The 20497-nt window shown below is 36.5% G+C and overlaps 1 protein-coding gene across 3 annotated transcripts in view; it reads left to right on the plus strand.

The window, feature by feature from the left end:
• LAMA4 (laminin subunit alpha 4) overlaps nt 1-20497 on the plus strand; it is a 151768-nt gene that overhangs the window by 107075 nt on the left and 24196 nt on the right. For all 3 annotated transcript variants that reach the window (XM_024115576.2, XM_024115577.3, XM_024115578.3), the window contains 10 exons: nt 4298-4414; nt 5994-6173; nt 8521-8660; nt 10848-11024; nt 11698-11843; nt 12289-12451; nt 13335-13468; nt 13933-14104; nt 17414-17545; nt 18984-19126. In XM_024115576.2, the coding sequence (XP_023971344.1) occupies nt 4298-4414; nt 5994-6173; nt 8521-8660; nt 10848-11024; nt 11698-11843; nt 12289-12451; nt 13335-13468; nt 13933-14104; nt 17414-17545; nt 18984-19126 (1504 nt within the window). The remainder of the gene's footprint in view (nt 1-4297; nt 4415-5993; nt 6174-8520; nt 8661-10847; nt 11025-11697; nt 11844-12288; nt 12452-13334; nt 13469-13932; nt 14105-17413; nt 17546-18983; nt 19127-20497) is intronic.

Genomic DNA, 20497 nt, shown 5'->3' on the forward strand with positions numbered 1-20497 from the left:
CTGGAGCCTGTGCTCCACAACAAGAGAGGCTGTGACAGTGAGAGGCCCGCGCCCCGCGATGAAGAGTGGCCTCCGCTCACCACAACTAGAGAAGCTCTCGCACAGAAGCGAACACCCAACACAGCCAAAATAAATAAATTAATTAATAAACTCCTACCCCCAACATCTTCTTTAAAAAAAAAAAAAATTCCATGTAGTAAAATTACATGGAAACATATAGTTATCCAACATATAGTGGATATTCTTGCTAATCAAAAAGGCTAATTAATAGAAACCTACTATGAATGTCAATTTTCAAGGAGATAGTACCATAAAATACACTTTAACACTAAAATTATATTGCACATAATGTAACCTTCCTTGAACAATTCAGAAGGCCCTTTAAAATTTTACCATGAAGGGATGGGTCAGCACTGTGAGAGTCAGGAGAACAGGGTACCACAAAGCCATCTGGTTTTTTGCACTTTCTTGTAGTTTGTGTTATACAAGTTTGCTGTATTTAGGACAAGCCTAATGACCATATGGAAAAAAGCATTTCCAAAGGCTGGTGTCTGCACCTGCTAAATCAAGCACATCCCAGAGTGGGAGAGGGAGGAAAAACTAAAAGTGAAATCATTTCAGTTAGTTTTGAATCTTATGAGTTACTCTTGAAAACAATCAAACTAAGAATTGTACTAAACCTTACTCATCTCTGAGGTAATGAGCTCATTCCTAAGGATATTCGAGCATTGACTAATGAGGTTGGAAATCCATTATCTAGCTAACTTCTACTGCCTAAAAACAAAGACCAAGTTTGAAACTGAAAATTTCATGTGATTTTATCAAAGCAATTAACCTGAAGTCTAACTGTACATTTTCTCTCTTGTTTAAATGTAGAGCCATTATGTAGAGAAAATAAATGCATTTTTTTTCATATGCAGACTATTTAACTATTTAATTACCATAAAGCAGCTATTATCTGTGTAAACAGACAATAAAAATGCTGTTTCTTCATTCTAATTAATTCATTATACAAGTTTAGTCTTAAACATGCTCTTTAGAAAAGAATTAGGATGTTAGCAGTAAAGAATTAGAATACTTATAGTAAAATATTTTTGGATAAATGTTGTCATATGTATGTATTGCTTTTGTTTGTGAAGACCAGAGTATGTGGGTCTTCACGATGCAGTGACTTAAGTATTTTATTCTCCTTGATAATTTGCAAGGTATTTTCTCAATCCTGTCATTACTGATTTGTTGAACCTCATGAAAGCAATTTTTCTATTCTGATAATGCTGTCTCTTCAAAGTTCCATATTTTATGTGTAGATAAATCTCTCTGCTTTGGTCTCTTTGAATATTTTTCAGATCTGGTCACCTATTTCATGATATTGTTTGGTTAAATCCCTTCATATGTTTATTTGCCAAAGGGACACTGATGGGGAGTTAGGACTGTGTGGATCAGAACTTGCCTCCCTTTAGAAAATATGCATGTTTGTAATATAAATTCAGATTTTCAAATTGAACCATATTTCATCTATTGAGTTACACTGTAATTTCAGATTACTGTTAATTCATTTCCAAATGAATTTCAATGATCAGTAATCTTTATTTACCAGATTTCCTTTTTTTCATTATCTATATCAAATAGCCATCTGTAATAAACTCAGGAAGCTGCTGTCTTTTAAAATCTTCTACTGAATTAATTTGTAAAATGAAAAATGTCTATGTAAGACAGTGAGTTCCAAATAGGACAGACTTTTTATGAAGCATTTCTTCTTATAAACATCCAGCCCCAAATAGACTTTCTTTCTCCTATTTTATCAAAAACTCCAAATATAGTTAAATATATTCTTTCTCAGTATATCAGCCAGTGTTTTTTGCAGTAACAAGACCCAAAAGGAAGAGCTGAATAGATTGCTTGTATCACAATATTCAAAAATTGAAACTAAAAGAGGGAGAGAGGGTGCAAAACAACAACAAATTATGTTTAAGACCCTCCTTGAATTCTGGGAAATTATTGGCACTACCCAGAGGAAACAAGAAAGAAATGCTTGGACTTTGGTTACATTGTACTTGGTACAAGTACATTGACAAAATCAACTAAGCATCACCCATATATACCCATTATGTACATGTATGGGGAAAAGATAACTGAACAATAAACCAAGCACACCAAGACTATATAATTGAAAAGAGACAGTACACCATGGGAGAGTATATATTTGCAAGCCCATTGGAGAGAAAGGAAAGAAGGGGAAGTGAAGAAATTATTTTTTTGTTTGTCAAGAAACATACATTTCCTGATGCTTTGGAAGTAAAGCATGAAACAAGAATTCTTGGGAAAGTTGATCCTTCAGTTCAGGTGACAAGATATTACATCATGACTTGTTTTGATTTGTGCCAAGGTAGCACCAGTTAGGGTCTATGCTACAAGTACATTTTCAAGAATAATTTTTTAAGAAAAAGACTAATTATCAAAACTGATGCAAGAACGAATAGAAAATCTGATAGAACTGTATGTACATACATATGTATAATAAATCTAATCAGTAATTAAGCCCTCCCACAAAGAAATCTCAAGGCTCAGATGGCTCCACCAGTGAATTCTCCAAAACACTTAAAGAAGAAGTAACACCATTAGTACATAAATTCTTCCAGAAAATAGAAAAGGAGGAAATACTCTCTTTTTTCTATGAAGCCAACAAAACTTAGATATCAAAACCTAAGGACGTTATAAACAAGGAAAAATATAAGCCAAATTCTCTCTTAAATAACAGAGATGTGAAACTCCTAATCAGGATATTAGCCAGTCAAATCTAGCATACATAGAAATGGTAATACATGACCAAGTTAGGTTTATTCCAGGATTTCAATGATATTTTAACGTTTAAAACATCAGTAGCAATTCACCACATTTACAGAACATAGGAGAACATTCATATGCTTATCTCACTACATGCAGGAAGATCATTTAACAAAACTCGCTACCCACTCATGTTTTAAAAAAACTCATAGCAAACTAGGAATAGAAGGAAACTTCCATAATCTAATAAAGAATAATAAAATAATATTCAACAAACCGATATTCATACTGAAATATTGAAAGCTTTTCCATTAAGATTGGAAATAAAACAAGGATTCCCCACATTATCGATTCAATGTGTAAATATCCAGTTTAATTCTATGTAAAACAATTAGAAATTAACTTTTTTTAAAATAACACCATTTGCAATAACATAAATTACCTAGGAATAAATCTGATGCAAGATGCTAAGATCTTTACACATAAAACTATAATACGCTACTGGAGAAATTAAAAGATGATCTAAATAAATGATGATCAAAATGAGAATTTAGATCTAGGGAAGAATAAATAAAAACTGTGTTCATTAAGTGGAAGACTTGAATTTGTAAAAATAACAGTTTCTGCCAAAATTTATCTATAGATTCAATATAATCTCAATTAAAGTACCAGAACTGTATACACATATACAGAATGCTTTTAGAATTTCTTTGGAAATGGGGGTGGATGGGAGTAGGCAAGAATAGCCAGCACAGTCTTGAATTTAAAAAAAAAAACTGGAAGACTTAAACTACCCAATATCAAAACTTACAACTGTACAAAAATTAAGATAGAGATACAAAGATATAAAAAAAATTACAATACTCTATCATTTCTTTTGAATAAAGCTTAAAAATAGACACAACTAACGGACAGAGATAGGATTCAGAATAGTGGTCACCTTTGGGTAATCATGGAGGTCCCAGGAAACCATAACGGGCTAATAATGCTTTTAAAAATGCTTTTCTTGACCTGGGCGCTGGTTATATTTTGTGTTCAGTTTGTGAAAATTCATCAAGCTGTACACTTATAATTGTGTACCCTTCTCTAGATGTGTGTTGTGTATCAATTAAAATTTATTAAAACAATCAAGAAAAAATAATTATTCTTATCTAACCAGTTATCACCATAAGTATAGATAGATCTTTTCAGCTTTTTATCAGTTGTGCTGCTCGTGGTTGTTAGTCACAGCAGTGCTATATTTTTCAATCAAAAAAGTTAGCCATTATCTGTACATCCGTATGAGTTACTTTATGACATCCTAAATCACTCCCAAGCAGTGTTACAAGTTTTCTGCAATCCTTTACCTCTGAGTTGAAATGCCGCTTTCCAGAATTGGTGTTCTATGTTTATATCATATTCAGAATATTGCAGATGACTTAGTGGTACAAACCAGAATTTTCTTTGTTGCAATGGAGATTTCTTTCCTGGCATCTTTGCCCTACTTGTACTTTTTTTGGCTTCTTCTCCACAGGCAGTGACGAGGCAGTGGCTGACACCAGTAGGCGCGTGGGTGGAGCCCTAGCAAGGAAGAGTGCCCTCAAAAACAGATTAAATGATGCCATTAAGAGACTACAAGCCACAGAGAGAGGTGAGGCTCTCAGGGAGAACTTAAAGCTCATCTGTTTGTTCACTAGGTAAACCTTTGAGGAAAGAGTAGGTGATTCTTTGCTTATTAATCTTTGTATAAATAAATATTGCTTTCTGATGACAAAAGAAACTATGTTTATCTCACTCACACACATACACACAAAAGTTCTGGAAAATAATAAAAGCTGTAGTCACATCACCTAGGGGTGACAATTAAATTTGAGAGCATTTTCCTCCAATCTTGTATATATGTGTGTGTGTGCACGCATGCATGTCAATGAGATCATGATGTTTATACTATTTGGTAACCTACTTTCTTGTGAACATCCTTTTTCATTAACAAATATGCCCTAATTTGGTTATTGGGTTTCTCTGGCCCCAGCAGTAAACAGCTGCTCTCTGTTACGTGCCACGTCGTTCTTAGAGTGCAAGCAGGGAGACCACTGAGCCAGAGAGAAAAACAAGAGCACTCATGCTGCCTAATCTGGAACTACAGTGGTATCTTAGAAAGATGTGATTGGGCGCATAAGTGCTTTTCCCGGTATAGTGAAAGTTAACACATTGCTGCTGGATGTGGTGTTTCACTACCCAGAGCAAATTCAGCTACAGAACTACAGGATGCCAAAGCCCTGGCCAGAGGGGTGTCATCAGCATCATCAGAGCTACCACATGCTAAGCACTGGGCTGTGTTTTACAAACATTATCTCATGTGGGAAAGTATTGCTGTTGCCTTTAGGCTGATGTGAACCCTGAAGCTTGTCAAGGTTGGGGAACTTGCTCCAAAAGGCACAGCAACAAAAAGAAGCAGACCCAGGATTCAAAGCTACATCCATCAGAGTTCAGAGCATGTGGGGTTAAGTTAAATGTTTCTCCAGTTAAAAATAATTAAAGCTACAACCTCACCTGTGTGATTTTTAATTGTTTTTATTACAGAAATAATACATGACCATTATAGAAAAATTAGAAAATATAAATAAGAAAAGAGAAAGAAGAGAAATCTTTTATAATCTCATTACCCAGGAAAAAATCATTTTGTTGTAAACTTATATTGTTTATATTTTAAATATATAACTTAACAAAAATTTCACTATAGATCTCTTTTGAAACTTGCTTTTCTTATTCAAAAATACCTTTCCTTATCAATTTACTTCTGTACTAGAGCATCATTTTTATGGCAGAAGGTGTCCCACAAAGAAGAAAGTGATATTTACAATGAATTTCAGACATAGGCATTTTATGAGTTAGTATCTCATACGCATTTTCTATAGCTTCCTCACCAGGTCTCTAACCTGAAGAAATACTACCCTTTTTTAAAAATTTTCCTTTAATTTGGAAATCATTTAAATGAATGACATGATTTTAATGAGACTTTAGAGTCTTTCAAGCTCACTTGTTAATACTATTTACAATATTCTAGTGCACCTGACTTACACCATAATTAACATTTATTTAAAGATCTCGGTTTGGCTGAAAAGCCTGAATTTGAGGTCTCTTTCATCCCAGTGATGAAATGGATATTCATGACCCCATCAAATGTCCTGCTTCTTTGCAAAGTAAATGTCCTTGTGCTCTGTGTGAAGGTGACGCTCAGCAGCGCCTGGGTCAGTCCAAGCTGATCACCGCGGAAGCTAACAAGACCACAATGGAAGTCCAGCAGGCGGCCGCCCCGATGGCTAACAGTCTAACCAGCTGGTCACAGAATCTTCAACATTTTGACTCATCTGCTTACAACACTGCAGTGGACTCTGCCAGAGATGCAGGTATCACTTAGTAACTTCACAATTTGTATCCAATTGAGGAATTGGCCATTAAACCCTACATATCTTTTGTTAAGAAGCAATTTTTTTCATTCAAGTTTTAGATTGGAATATTATAGAAGTTAGCTTAGAAAAGGATAAAAACTTTTGCTCAGTTCATCTATCAATATATATGTATGTATGTGTGTGGACATAGGAAATATATGTATTTCTCATAAATAAACACCAGACAGACTGGTTGAGTCAATTTTTTTCTACGTGAAATAATGGTAACACTTGTTTTTATCAATGTAAGATTGATTCTTTGGGGAAGAAGGGCAATCACCTGTTAGAATAAATATGTTAACAAAATATTGGTTTGCTTTTAGGAAAAAAATTTACTAAACATCACTGCTGTTACTAAACATCATTGCTTTTTCCTTACCTGAGTAAAGCAGGTTATTACCAACAAGTACTGAATATGGCCAAATATAACTTCAGCTTCCCATTAAGAAGTAAAGTCTGTTGGCCAGCTTGAATATAAATATATAGTAATGAAGATGAAATATGTTGATATCTATCTAATTAATTTAGTTATACATAGATATTAAGATCACATATTACTTGAGAATTTTTTTCCAGTCTCATATTTTTATTCCATCTTTTCGTACCTCCTAAATATCAATGTCTTTGTTATGATTAGAACTTCCAGTTCACCAGAATGGTTTTGCAGACCGTATTCCCTTCACTTCCATCTGGATTAAGAGCCAACTTTTTAAATCCACGTATGGATTTGTCCATCGCTAGAAATTCTATCCCAGGGCACAATATCCATTCCTGTAACAGGAAGATAGCTCTTTTACACTCATCTTTTAAGTATATATTCATGAGCCCTTCATGTAACCACTCAATTTCTTTTGAAACTTAATCTTTAAAAAATTTGCCTACATGATATCCAATATTTACATTTGTAAAGATATTGCCTCAGGAATATTTACGAAATCGGTGTTAATTTTTTTTCCTCCTTGTTCAGTCCCATCAGTGATTCCAGTAACCATCTAGAACTAACACTGATTGTGTGCTTTCCTCAAATAGCATTTTGTGGTTCAAAACAAAGTAAATGAAAAAGCATACCATAATATGAGACTTCATAAAGACTCTAAAGGGGCTCCCTTTCTCTGAGAGAATTGAGGGTAGAGAAACCCTGTTTTGAACACAGTTTCATAATCAACATTTAATGTAATGCTTTAAACATACTTTATTGCCTCTGATGTTTAAGACTATTATAACAATAGCCATTTTATAGCATAGCTATTATGGTCAGTGATCCAAATAACAAATATTTACCACTGTATTAACAAATACACTAAATGATAGTAGCTATTATTTACCTGATTTCATTCCTTTTGCTGGAGAAGCACCTTGTTTCTTAAGTACAGAAAAGAGAAGTTTCCTAGGTCCTCACTGACATATTCTCCTGAATCTGAGTTTAGTTTGGCTCCAGGAAGAGGCTTGCTTTTGTTCAGCTGCTAATGCTCAGTGACCATGCCCTACCCTTAGATAGGAGTTTCCCCAAAGATATTTATTTTCAAGTCCAGTGGTTCTCAAACACTAGTGTGCATCGGAATCACCCGAGCCCCACCTCCATGTTGCTGGTCTGGGGACCACACATGGAGAGCCAGTGCTCCAGTCCATGAAACTTTGGAGAAAGTTACGGCATTCTCTGTGTCTGGGGTTCTTTCATCAAGCTGTATCCTTATGATTTGTGCTCTTTTCTCTGTGTGTGTTATACATCCCCCCTCCCCACACAACAAAAAGTAACCCAAAAAGTCAGTAAGGTCTGCTCCTACCATCACCTTTGTCTGGGACCATAAACCATGGCTGCCCATCACCTTGGCACAACTGCCACTTTTCTGGATGCTCCCTTGTTTCTTCCATCTAGCTCTGCCTCTGCTGGGACCACTGCAGTGGCACTCTGATATGTGAACAGGCATTTTGGAAAACAAGATGCCACCTCCTTTTGCCCAGCATTCCTTTTGACCTGTTATATCAGTTATATTAGAAATGCAAGCAGGACTTGTGCTATATAGTGAAATGAACATCTGCATATTTGTCATGGGCCCTGCCCTTTAGAAGTGTACATTATATGTCAGCTTGCTCTGCATACAATTTATAGTTCAATATGTATTATAAATGTCACAAGATAGGAACTGATTATGCTTTGGGCTTAGCTACTAATTTTTCAGAATTAAAAATAATTTCTTATAGTTCTACCAGAAGTAACCATGTATTTGTTGTCTCTTCATCTCATTCCTGAAGTAGACTTAATACCGAGGTATCTACTCAAGTGATTAATTTTTATTAACTGCAGTTGGAAATCTGACAGAGGTTGTTCCTCAGCTCCTGGATCAGCTTCGCACGGTAGAGCAGAAGCGGCCTGCAAGCAACGTTTCTGCCAGTATCCAGAGGATCCGAGAGCTCATTGCTCAGACCAGAAGCGTTGCCAGCAAGGTAACCAGTGAAAGGAGTCGTCATCAGTCACTGGGTGATAATGATAGCGTGAGGCTGAGCTCAGGCTCCTTGGGCAGCTTCCAGAGCTGGAAACTTTCTACTATATTATCCAACTTGGTAGTTCTCAGCTCCATCCGTTCATTTGAATCACGTGAGGAGCTTTGAAAACCAAACCAATTCCTGGTCCCAACCTCAAAGCAATACTCATGCTCTCTAGAGGAAGGCCTCAGAACCTGTATTTTTTTGAAGCTCCTCAGTGTTTCTCATGTGTAACCAAGATTAAGAAGCACACATTTACCCTAGTCAACAAAGCTCGTAGAGCAAAAGCAGTCAAGGAAAGCCAACCCCACTAAAAGACTCAATTTTATTATTATTATTATTATTCATTATCCTAACAGCTGTCTTTGTGCAGTTACTATATGGAATAATCTTGCTCATCTACCTCTTCAAAGAATTCTCTAGTGCAACATAGATGATATGAAGCTTTTACTGACCTCTCTACAGCCTTAACACATAGCAGCTAAACTGAACAATTTCAACAAAGACCCCATCCTGAGATGCTATACAGAAGCAACACAACACCATAACTAGTGCCGGCATTGATGGGAAATATCCTGACACAGCAATTAACATTTACAGTGTGGCAAAACGTGGCTTGTTCTTGGCCCCCTTTCTGATTTGTTTTTTTATTAATTTATAGACCAGCATTATTTTTTACAACCAAATTATATGGTTTTATTTTTTCAATTGAGAGTCAGCCTGAACAGACTGTTGGTCCTAATTACTGACAGAATTAAGAACTGGAAATCAACTATTTTGTAATGAAGGAAATTATTATTGGTAAGTATACCCAGCTTTTAAATGATATATGATCATTGGTCCCACACCACAAATCACCTTTTTTAGATACCTTGAAGAACATTTCAAAAAAGATTTATTGTCAAGAAATGGCATTTCCAATGCTAGGTTTCTGTGAATGCCTTCTGGTAGTTTTATTTCTATGGGGTAGAATTTGGGGGCCTTAATCACCTGAAACCATTTTCTGAAGAGAGTCTTGGCAATGCCTTTGGGGCCCACACAGCTCCCCAAAGGGAGATGCTTTCTATGCATATATACATCTTTTTCAAACTCTCAGTTTTTACAAAGGAACTTTAATCCCATACACTGCTTGATTGTTCATTAAGATTTATTGTCCTTTACTCAACTGGCAACATAGGACAGCTGCACTCTAGGCACTTGGAAATATAATCTTGAACTCACTGACCATTAGTATTAACCAAATTAATATTAGTCAATTATGTAATACTTCATAAATATTTGCATAAATGACATGAATATACACAGTCCATCTACTTATTAATACCCTGAAAATCACCTTGAATCAGACCAGTTCAGCACGTTATGTTGGGTCTCTTAGAAATGTATTTACTAAATCCTGCTTTGTTGTGATGCCTTTCTAAGGATCATTATAAGAAACATCTTAATGAACTCATCACTACAGTTATTATAATGATAAAGCCAGGCACTGGAAAACACTTTATAGTTATCATCTTGTTTCATCCTCATAACAAATTTATTGTCCTCATTTTACAGATGAGGAAACTACAGGTTAAGTGATTTGCTCATGGTTCCATAGCTAGTAAGTGGCAGAGCCAGGTTTTAAGACTCCATCTAAGACTTCAAAGCTGGCCTGTGGACCCCTCCCAACTGTCCAGACATGGTCAAGGATATTGCTCACAGCCTCACCCCATGTTCCTCTTTTGAAGACCCTAGGAAAAAGGTCCTAGCTATATTAGTACCCAAGATTAGTTATTATTCTCCTGATCAATTAGTTGTTAATTTTATGGGCCTTGTGAATTGGATAACTGACCAAGTATCCCTTCAAGCTGTTTAGTTCACCTTAACCAAATATGTAGTTCATTGTGGAATGCATATTTATCCTCATTCTTAGACCTACTTTGTCACCTTTTTGTTCTGCTTTCTTTCACCTCACTTTAAATTTAAACTATATTATCTTCCTTAAATCCTTTCTCCAACAAGTTGAGGACATAAGTAAACAAAGGCTCGGAGGTCATGGGTAAAGCTCAGAGACCTCATAAGGAATGAGGGAAGCCCATTGAGAACCATGGGAAAGCACTATGCTCATTTCTGCGGGGTACTTTTTATAGAATAATTTTGTAACTCCAGATCCAAGTCTCCATGATGTTTGATGGTCAGTCGGCAGTCGAAGTGCATCCCAAAGCCAGAATGGATGACTTAAAGACCTTTACGTCCCTGAGCCTGTACATGAAGCCTCCTCCTGTGAAGCAACCAGAGCTGGGTGGGACTGCAGATCAGTTTGTCCTATATCTCGGAAGCAAAAACGTAAGAGCGTGTGGTTGTAAATGATGGAATAATGTTGAAAGGAAAGATAAGTGCTTCTTCTCTTGCCTTTAAACAAAGCTACCTATGCAAATAAACAAAATTTCCATTCTAGCGCCTCAAAAGGTATAGACCATTTTAGGGCCAAGACTAAAGTAGTGACTTTAGGACAAGTAATTCCCTCTCTGTGTGGGATATTTCTGTGGTTTCTTCATATCGGCCTCACACTGCTAACTCTGAGGAGGCTGAATGCAGCATTTCAAAGACATCCAGAGTACAGAGGCCTATTATGTTTAATGCTGAACCCTGCTTTGAAGGTGCATAGCAATCGGTATTGCCAGGCTGCATTATATCCCCAGATTAACCAAACAAGGTTAGCACACTCCTGGCAGCCATCAAATGTCCACAAGCCCGCAGTTGCTTGCCTTCCTGCCCAAGGTATATTTGGACAGGCATGGAGGGATCGGGGGGAGGGGCAGCACACTGATGCAGCCACAGGGAGGCTGCAAAGGATGAGGCGCTACCCAGTCTAACAGGCACTTGGGTAATAATTCAAGCCAGACATGCCTTATATACAGCCAAGCATCTGGATTGCTAATTGTCTTTTAAAGAAATGAGAACGAAAGATGATATTCATTCATATGGATTTTATTTAAGAGACTTCTTGACATTTCAGGCCAAAAAAGAGTACATGGGTCTTGCAATCAAAAATGATAACCTGGTGTACGTTTATAATTTGGGAACTAAGGATGTAGAGATTCCCCTGGACTCCAAGCCTGTCAGTTCCTGGCCTGCTTACTTCAGCATTGTCAAGATTGAAAGGTAAAGTGAATCCATGACACAGGGCTCATCTGCAAATTTCATAAAAAATCTATTGAATGCACTCACACACACACACACACACACACACACACACACACACACAGAGTCTTTCTATGGATGTTGCTCCTCTTTCTTCCATTATTCCTATATTCCTTCACAAATACCTTAGTGGAAAACAAAAAATTAGAAAGAATAGTCATCACTTCTAAAGAGCAATCTGATTATTAGATTTTTTTAATCTGGCCAATCCATGAATTGATTCCAAGATGGAATGTCTTTTTTCCCCTTCCCTTTGATTGTTGACATTCTTTAAATGCTTATGAAAGTGACAAAATCAAATCACCAGTTCTGTGATGAAGGGACATTCACATTTTGACATTAAAAAAAAACGTATTTTCTATAAATTATCTGGCTAATAAAGAGTGAAAATTCTTTATCTGAACAGGGTAGGAAAACACGGAAAGGTGTTTTTAACAGTCCCAAGTCTAAGTAGCACCGCAGAGGAAAAGTTTATTAAAAAGGGGGAATTTGCGGGAGATGACTCCTTGTTGGATCTGGATCCTGAGGACACTGTGTTTTATGTTGGTGGCGTGCCTTCAAACTTCAAGGTGAGCTATCCAGCTATATTTTGACTTATTGCAAATCTATAGTGATTGTTTTTAGAAGTCCATAAAGCCTACAGTGATTCAGGGCTTGGATGGAAACCTTGATATCTTAAAAAAAGGAGTTTAGCTCAGTGGGTGGTAGAATTCTGAATTAGGATCTATAAATCTGCTGCTTAAATCTGGTCTGTGCTACCCATATTTTCATAGCGTCAAATACTTTCAAGCTATATCTAACACTTGAATATCAATTTATTTCATTCTGATACATGCTTATGTAATTAATTACCCCCACCTACTGCAGGAATGTCTGTACCTTATCAGTTTATAGCTAGTCTTCATGTTCACAGACGACAGTTTCAAAATCTCAGTTATCTCAGCTAATATACAGGCATGAAATGAAATACCTAGGATGAGGGAGGGGGTGGGGTCTAGGAGGGGAGATGAGACCTGTTGAAGGACAGATACAGGAAAGGCCCAGGAAGACAGGGAGTTGATCTAGGATTTCAGTTGCAGAACTATTACTCACTAGTGAGAGACACATTATTGAACCTCTCTGAGAATTACTTTCCCTCTCTTTATGTGAGGACAGGAATACCTACCTCACAGAGCTGGTGTAAGGATTGACTTTGGTCATGAATCCACACTCAGGTGTGTGACTGGCACATAGTATATGCTCAATAGACCCCACCCTCTCTGCTAAGATATGGACAACTGAAAAATCATTGTTATTCTAAATGGTTTAGCATAGAATAGACACAAACTCAGGTCTAGAAAGATATTTCTGTCAGTGGGAGGGTCCCCTTGACCTACTGTTGTCTCACTGCCTGATCTGTGTGGACTGGATGAGATGTGGTCATGGCACAGTTGACTTCACCTTGTTTCGCAGCTCCCTGCCAGCTTAAACCTGCCTGGCTTCGTTGGCTGCCTGGAATTGGCCACTTTGAACAATGATGTGATCAGCTTGTACAACTTTAAGCACATCTATAATATGGATCCCTCCAAATCAGTGCCCTGTGCCAGGTAAGAAAGTGTTAAGAGTACTAAAAATGTGATAGCCATGCAAGAGCTGCAGATGAGACAAGTGTGGGTAAATATTCAGGTTTTCAATCTTTTTTGGGGGGAAACCAGTTTTGAAACTGCGTAATAGTCATGCCTGCACACAACTTTTCAGTTCTTCTCTACCATAATGAGCATGCACTATTGTTAAAAGTGTTTAACTACTTGTTTGCAGCTTTGATTTCAGATTCCAGAGACTGGGTTCTCACTGGAACCTTCTGTTATCTTAGCATAGGGTAGAGAAAAAAAAAATCCATTACAAACAGTTTGTTTAAATGCTTCTTTGTGTCTCCCATGCAGACATCAGGACTTCATTTAAATGCTATTAAGGCCCATGAAAAATGTCGTGAGAATGGGTTAAAAGGGCCTCACTTGAAAAGCATAACAGAAGCTGTCATATTCATATGATGCTTGTATTTTTGTTTCAGAGATAAACTGGCCTTTACTCAGAGTCGGGCTGCCAGCTATTTCTTCGATGGTTCTAGTTATGCCGTGGTGAGGGATATCACAAGGAGAGGGAAATTCGGTCAGGTGACTCGCTTTGACATAGAAGTTAGAACACCAGCTGACAACGGCCTTGTGCTCCTGATGGTCAATGGAGTGAGTAAAAATAAAAATCCTACATCTTTTCCCTTATTGCCTTTACTTTCTGCCATGCATGTTTCTAGGAACCTTCCCAGGTTGAGTGTGTCATACCATCAAACTGAAGTTTTAGCTTAGAAAGCAAAATTGGGTTTTTTTCCTTCAGGGAAGTGATGTCAGCAGTAAGTAAAAGCAGCCATGAGATGCATTTCCCTGCAGTACATTTTTGGATGTATGTTAAATATAACCCCTTTAATAAACTAAGGGAACTTTAAGGAAAATCAGCACCAAGATCTAGGCGAGCATCTGTCTACAGAAATTTAGCACTGACTTTTTAAATCATATGCCCTAATCAGTTAAAAAGAAGTTTGCATGCTTAATATTTATGTGTGTGTGTATGTGTGTGTGTGTGTGTGTGTGTGTGTATATACACACACATACATCTCTTTATTTATTAATGATATACATATACTACATATGAATATAATATTCAAAACTAGGAAAAAGATAATTTATATAAATACTGAATAAAAATAAATACAATTTTAAAATAAAGATGAAGTAAAATAAAATTAATTTTATTTTGCTAATGATATAAAAATTATTAATGACAGTGTTAGTGAGAACAGTGTAATTAAACATGCTTAAGTATTTTTGAAAGTCTCATTAAACACTTTGTGATACAAGTTTTGTCCTACCAGTTTATTTCAAAACTAAGTTTTATTGGCTATCATAACTAGACAAAATACCTCATATAAATAAAAATGTAGGGGCTTCCCTGGTGGCGCAGTGGTTGAGAATCTGCCTGCCAAGCGTCTGGAGCCTGTGCTCCGCAACGAGAGGCCACGACAGTGAGAGGCCCGCGCACCGCGATGAAGAGTGGTCCCCGCTCGCTGCAACTAGAGAAAGCCCTCGCACAGAAACAAAGACCCAACACAGCAAAAAATAAATAAATAAATAAATAAATTTTTTAAAAATAAAAATACATAAAAATGTAGGAAATATATGATTGGCTGTGCTTACTAAATCATGGTACAGTTATTCAGTCTCATTCACCAATTGGCAAAAGTTGTCTTTGAAATTCAGCTGGCACATCTTCATCTTTCCTGATGTCAGTTCTTGCAAGGTAATCAGATATCGTATCATTTTGTAAACTTTAACAAAGGAATTCAGGACCGTTAAAAATCTTCATTTGAAAGACTTTTATTAAACAGGTTAGAAATTTCTTTCCAGAAATGTTTTAATAGTACAGATATGAGAGTTTTTATGATAGTATACTTACATTCTTTTCATCAACAAATTTACTTACCAATAGAAAACTTTTCCATATGCATTTTTTAAAAACCATCTCCCCAGGGCTTCCCTGGTGGCACAGTGGTTGAGAATCCGCCTGCCAATGCAGGGGACATGGGTTCGAGCCCTGGTCTGGGAAGATCCCACATGCTGCGGAGCAGCTAAGCCCATGCACTACAACTACTGAGCCTGTGCCCTAGAGCCCGCAAGCCACAACTACTGAGCCCATGTGCCACAACTACTGAAGCCCGTGCACCTAGAGCCCATACTCTACAAGAGAAGCCACCGCAATGAGAAGCCCACGCATCGCAACGAAGAGTAGCCCCCGCTCGCCACAACTAGAGAAAGCCCGCATGCAGCAACCAAGACCCAACGCAGCCATAAATAAATAAATACATAAATACATACATACATACATAAATAATTTATTTTTTTTTTAAAAACCATCTCTCCAGAGTACAACTTTCTTCCCTGCCAAAATAGTTTCTCATCCATTGTTATAATGCCCCTATCTTGAAATTACAAATCAAGTATGTTTTTTTAGTAGCTAGTAGGTTTTATACTACTAAAAGACATTTGTCATCACAAATAAAGGTCAATAAATTTAGAATAATTCATTTAATAAGGAAAATGTATAACCCTCTTGAAACTTAACAGCATTTTTAGTAACTTACAGGAAATAATCTGCAAACATCTAGGTGTCTCAAAATATTTTCACATCACTGTATTTCAGCAGAAAATTACTGTAAATAGTCTATTATTAAGTGACCTCACTCATAAATCCATGTAACCAGGCACACATAAACGTCAATAATTGCAATAGGCTAAACACAAAGAAATGGGGGGGTGGGCCATGGCCTGCCTTCAAGTGTGGAACTTCATTCTCAAAGCCTCACATACTGTGTGAATCTAAATCCCGTGAAAATCCATCCAAAGGACAAAATGAAGGCCCAGAGTCAATCCACATATTAAATATTAAAAGTTAGCTTCTTTCTCTATTTTAGAGTTTTAAAATGAGTATAAATAGAAGTCGAAATACTTTCTTTCTATACCTCAGTGGATTTTGTTTCACATTCTCAAGAGTATATAAATTCTGCCCAAAAGATCACTTTCTATGAAATAGGGACTTTCCATAATACTTTATTTTTCAAATCCATTGAATTCTTCTCTTTTTTTTTTAATGTGGACCATTTTTTGTTTCAGTCTTTATTGAATTTGTTACAATATTGCTTCTGTTTTTATGTTTTGGTTTTTTGGCTGAGAGGCATGTGGGATCTTAGCTCCCCAACCAGGTATCAAACCCACACCCCCTGCATTGGATGTGCAGAGTCTTAACCACCTGACCACCAGGGAAGTCCTGAAAATCCATTGAATTCTTGTGTCTATGAACTGTCTTCTAAAACAAGCAAGCCTGACCAGTAAATTACTTGAGTGTTACAGAATTACTTTGGTTCTTGAATATCATATGGTCCAAGTGCATAATAATTCCGTATTTATCTACATAACTCCAGTGTTTCAAAATAACACAGGAATGGCCTTCTTTTTCTTAGGTCCATATTTGCTGATAATTTTCTAAGTTTCTTTCCAGCATACCTTGGAATTCTTTTTCAATGTTACCAATTTTGCTCTTAAAGTGAAATGTAATCACATCTATTGGCCTGTTATAACTTTGAAATGTTGCCTTAAAAAAGGGCAGTTGAATACATATGGTCTATAATACTCTGTTTTCAAGATTGTTGAAGGTCAATAAGGTAAATTTAAAATTTCATTAATTCACAAAGTAAATGAAAAACAATAGAAGATGGTTGTTTTAAATTGTAGATAAATATTAAAATTTTGGTGTATAAATGAGACATAACTGCTGATATGGATGTAGTTGTGATTTTTATTTCACAATAAGAATATCATGAGACTTCTTTAGTCTTCAAACAGTTTCAATAATAAAGAATACAGTGTTATTTCTCAAATTCAGCTAAACCTTCTCTTTCATAATAACAGATGCTCACGTCTTATAACTTTTTTTCTTCTCCACAGAGTATGTTTTTCACCCTGGAAATGCGCAATGGTTACCTACATGTGTCCTATGACTTTGGGTTTAGCAATGGCCCGGTGCATCTTGAAGACACAATGAAGAAAGCTCAAATTAATGATGCAAAATACCATGAGGTACTGATCGTTACAGTTTGAGTATTTTATTTTGTTTTATTTGTATTTAGATCTACTGATCTAATCAGATGGTCAAATGAGATAGGTGAGAAAGTAATTAAACTGAACACCTTCACATATAAAAACCAAGTGAAAGGCCCTCACCTACTCAACTCCGGGATAACATTTGCTTTAAAAGAATGGATATTTTATCATATTGGAGTTGTTTTTTTCTTTTTAATTCATTAATTAATTTTTTTTTTTTTGGCCACATTGGGTCTTCTTTGCTGTGCGCAGGCTTTCTCTAGTTGCCGTGAGCGGGGGCTGCTCTTCATTGCGGTGTGCAGGCTTCTCATTGTGGTGGCTTCTCTTGTTGCAGAGCACAGGCTCTATGCATGCGGGCTTCAGTAGTTGTGGCACGCAGGCTCAGTAGTTGTGGCACACGGGCTTAGTAGCTCCATAGCATGTGGAATCTTCCCAGACCAGGGATCGAACCCATGTCCCCTGCATTGGCAGGCGGATTCTTAACCACTGCGCTACAAGGGAAGTCCCATATTGGAGTTTCTAATAAAAGAGTCAGTGAAGATTAATTTTAATTGATTCATTGATCAAAAGACTCCCATTAATACTCTATCTCTTGATTATGATGGCACTTCTATACATTTGTTGAAAATGAGAGTGTAGATACACAGCTATTTTTTTGCTTTTTCCTTGAGTCCCATTAAATGTAAAAAGAGTAGGTATAAGTAAATAATTTCCTTTTAAACCATTTATCCAAAACGTAGAAAATACTAACACAGATTTTCTTATAAAGAAAACCCACAAAGAATGCTCTTTAGTCCTGAAACAGATGTGAAGTATACTGATAATATATTTCATCTATTTTCACTAACAACTACTTTAAATCTACACTTTAATAAAATATATAAAAGGCATAATATATATCTTTTAAGTTGAACTGAAATGCAGAGAATAGAGGCTATATTTCTCTTTTCAGTTCAAAGTCCATAGCCTTCATGAGGATGGTTTACAAAGAATATTTTAACTATTTCTCTGACTGGCATTTTCCCACATTCATTAAAGCATCTCACTACACCACCAAAAAATGACACCTGGCAGCATTCAGTCCAGGGTCCAGAAGGTAACTGTTTATCATTTTTTTCCTGCATCCCCTCAAAGGGGCAAAATAAAACAGTTGGTCTCATAGCAAAATTTTTCTTGGGCTAGCTCTGTCTCCATATGGAAACCCTTCTCCAGCAAATATGAACTTCTGGTTATGTAAGTAAGAGTTTTCATGTCTGTGAGTAAGAAAGGAAGATCTTATTCCCCGCTTTATGAACAAACAAGCATAAGAACATGGAGGTCCAGCTCTTACAACCAGAATAATTAAAATATATAGCAGTCTTCAAAAAGGTGATTGTTAAGCAGTGATCAACTTACTATGCATTATTTCTCCCAGATCTCAATCATTTACCACAATGATAAGAAAATGATTTTGGTAGTTGACAGACGACATGTCAAGAGCATGGACAATGAAAAGATGAAAGTACCTTTTACAGACATATATATTGGAGGAGCTCCCCCAGAAATTTTAGAATCAAGGTAAGCTTTTTTGTTGTTGTTAAGCTGCTTGTTCCTAACGAAGCACTGGGCTGAGGATTCAAAATCCAGGAGAGGTGTAGTAAATGTTTGAGCATTCCCACCTACTACTTCTGTACACGTTTACAGAAGCACACACACAGTCATTCACCCGTGGGCCCTGTGCAGCTAGTCCTCATGACCCCCTTAAATTGTCATCTAGTAGATGTGATCTACAGATTTCTTTAATTATTTATTACTCTTAGAACATAGTCTAATATTTCTTATCCGCAAGAGGAAAGGTGGAGCATGTGTATTATGTGAAAACAAAGAAGCGTTGTGTTCATTTACTTTTGTTTTAATATCAATTTAGACTTATTTGAGCTCTCAAATAGCATCATAGGGTAAACAAAAATTTTAAGCCTGTGGGGGTTGTGAATTAAGTATAATGAAACATTAATATATTCAAAAATTCAGCTGTCTCTTATTACCATTGGTGCATAGCATCAGAGACTCTTAAAACTGAGAGACAACTTTAGGATATTCCAGTCCAGTCACTCTCAACCCTGCTTCTCATTAGAATAACCTAGAGAACTTTTATAAACATCATTACCCATGACCATTCTCCAGAAATTCTAATTGTTCTGGGATGAGGCCCCAACCGTAAGCTTCCTTTCCAAACTAAATATCCTCTTCAATTCCTTCAGCCATGCCACATGGGATATTTAACCATTATGGTTGCTGTATGTGCACCTCAGTCTGTCAGTTAGCATGGTCATGCAGGTATGATCTTGTCAGAGTACAGTGGGACTGTTACCCTTAATTTGGCCAGTGTTCGCCTAAAATACATGGAAGTCATTGTAACGTGCTCAAAATTAGCTTCATATTCATACAATATCCAATAATATGTTCTTGGGCACTTCCTATCTATTAGCCATAACGATGGGTGCTAGGATTACAGTTTTGAGCAAAATGCCATCCTTGATCTTAAAGATAAAGGATTTCTCACTTTGATATTGTTCCAGAGGCCCAACGTTCACTAAAAACTTCTCTAGCCTTAGTTGATTAGTGTGTTGCAGATACATTAAGGACAAGTAAATGAGTTCATGACCCAAGTGGATTAGTGGAAGACTGAAGACCCGGGTTCAAATCCTAACTTACCACTTGTGACATTAAAAAAAATTACTTAATATTTCTCAGTTTCACTTTATAGGTAAACCATGTGAAACTGCCAATTTTTGACCCATACATATGTCAGTTCATTATGGTTCAACCTATTAATCGTCTGTAAAAGGGAAATAATAGCATCACTATCTATATCACTGAATTGTTATACAGATAAAATGAGCTAATGTAAGTTAAAGGATCTTGAAAACTATAAAGAAGTAAACAAAT

The sequence above is a fragment of the Physeter macrocephalus genome, chromosome 10 (genome assembly GCF_002837175.3).
Source record: "Physeter macrocephalus isolate SW-GA chromosome 10, ASM283717v5, whole genome shotgun sequence".
Taxonomy (NCBI): Eukaryota; Metazoa; Chordata; class Mammalia; order Artiodactyla; family Physeteridae; genus Physeter; species Physeter macrocephalus.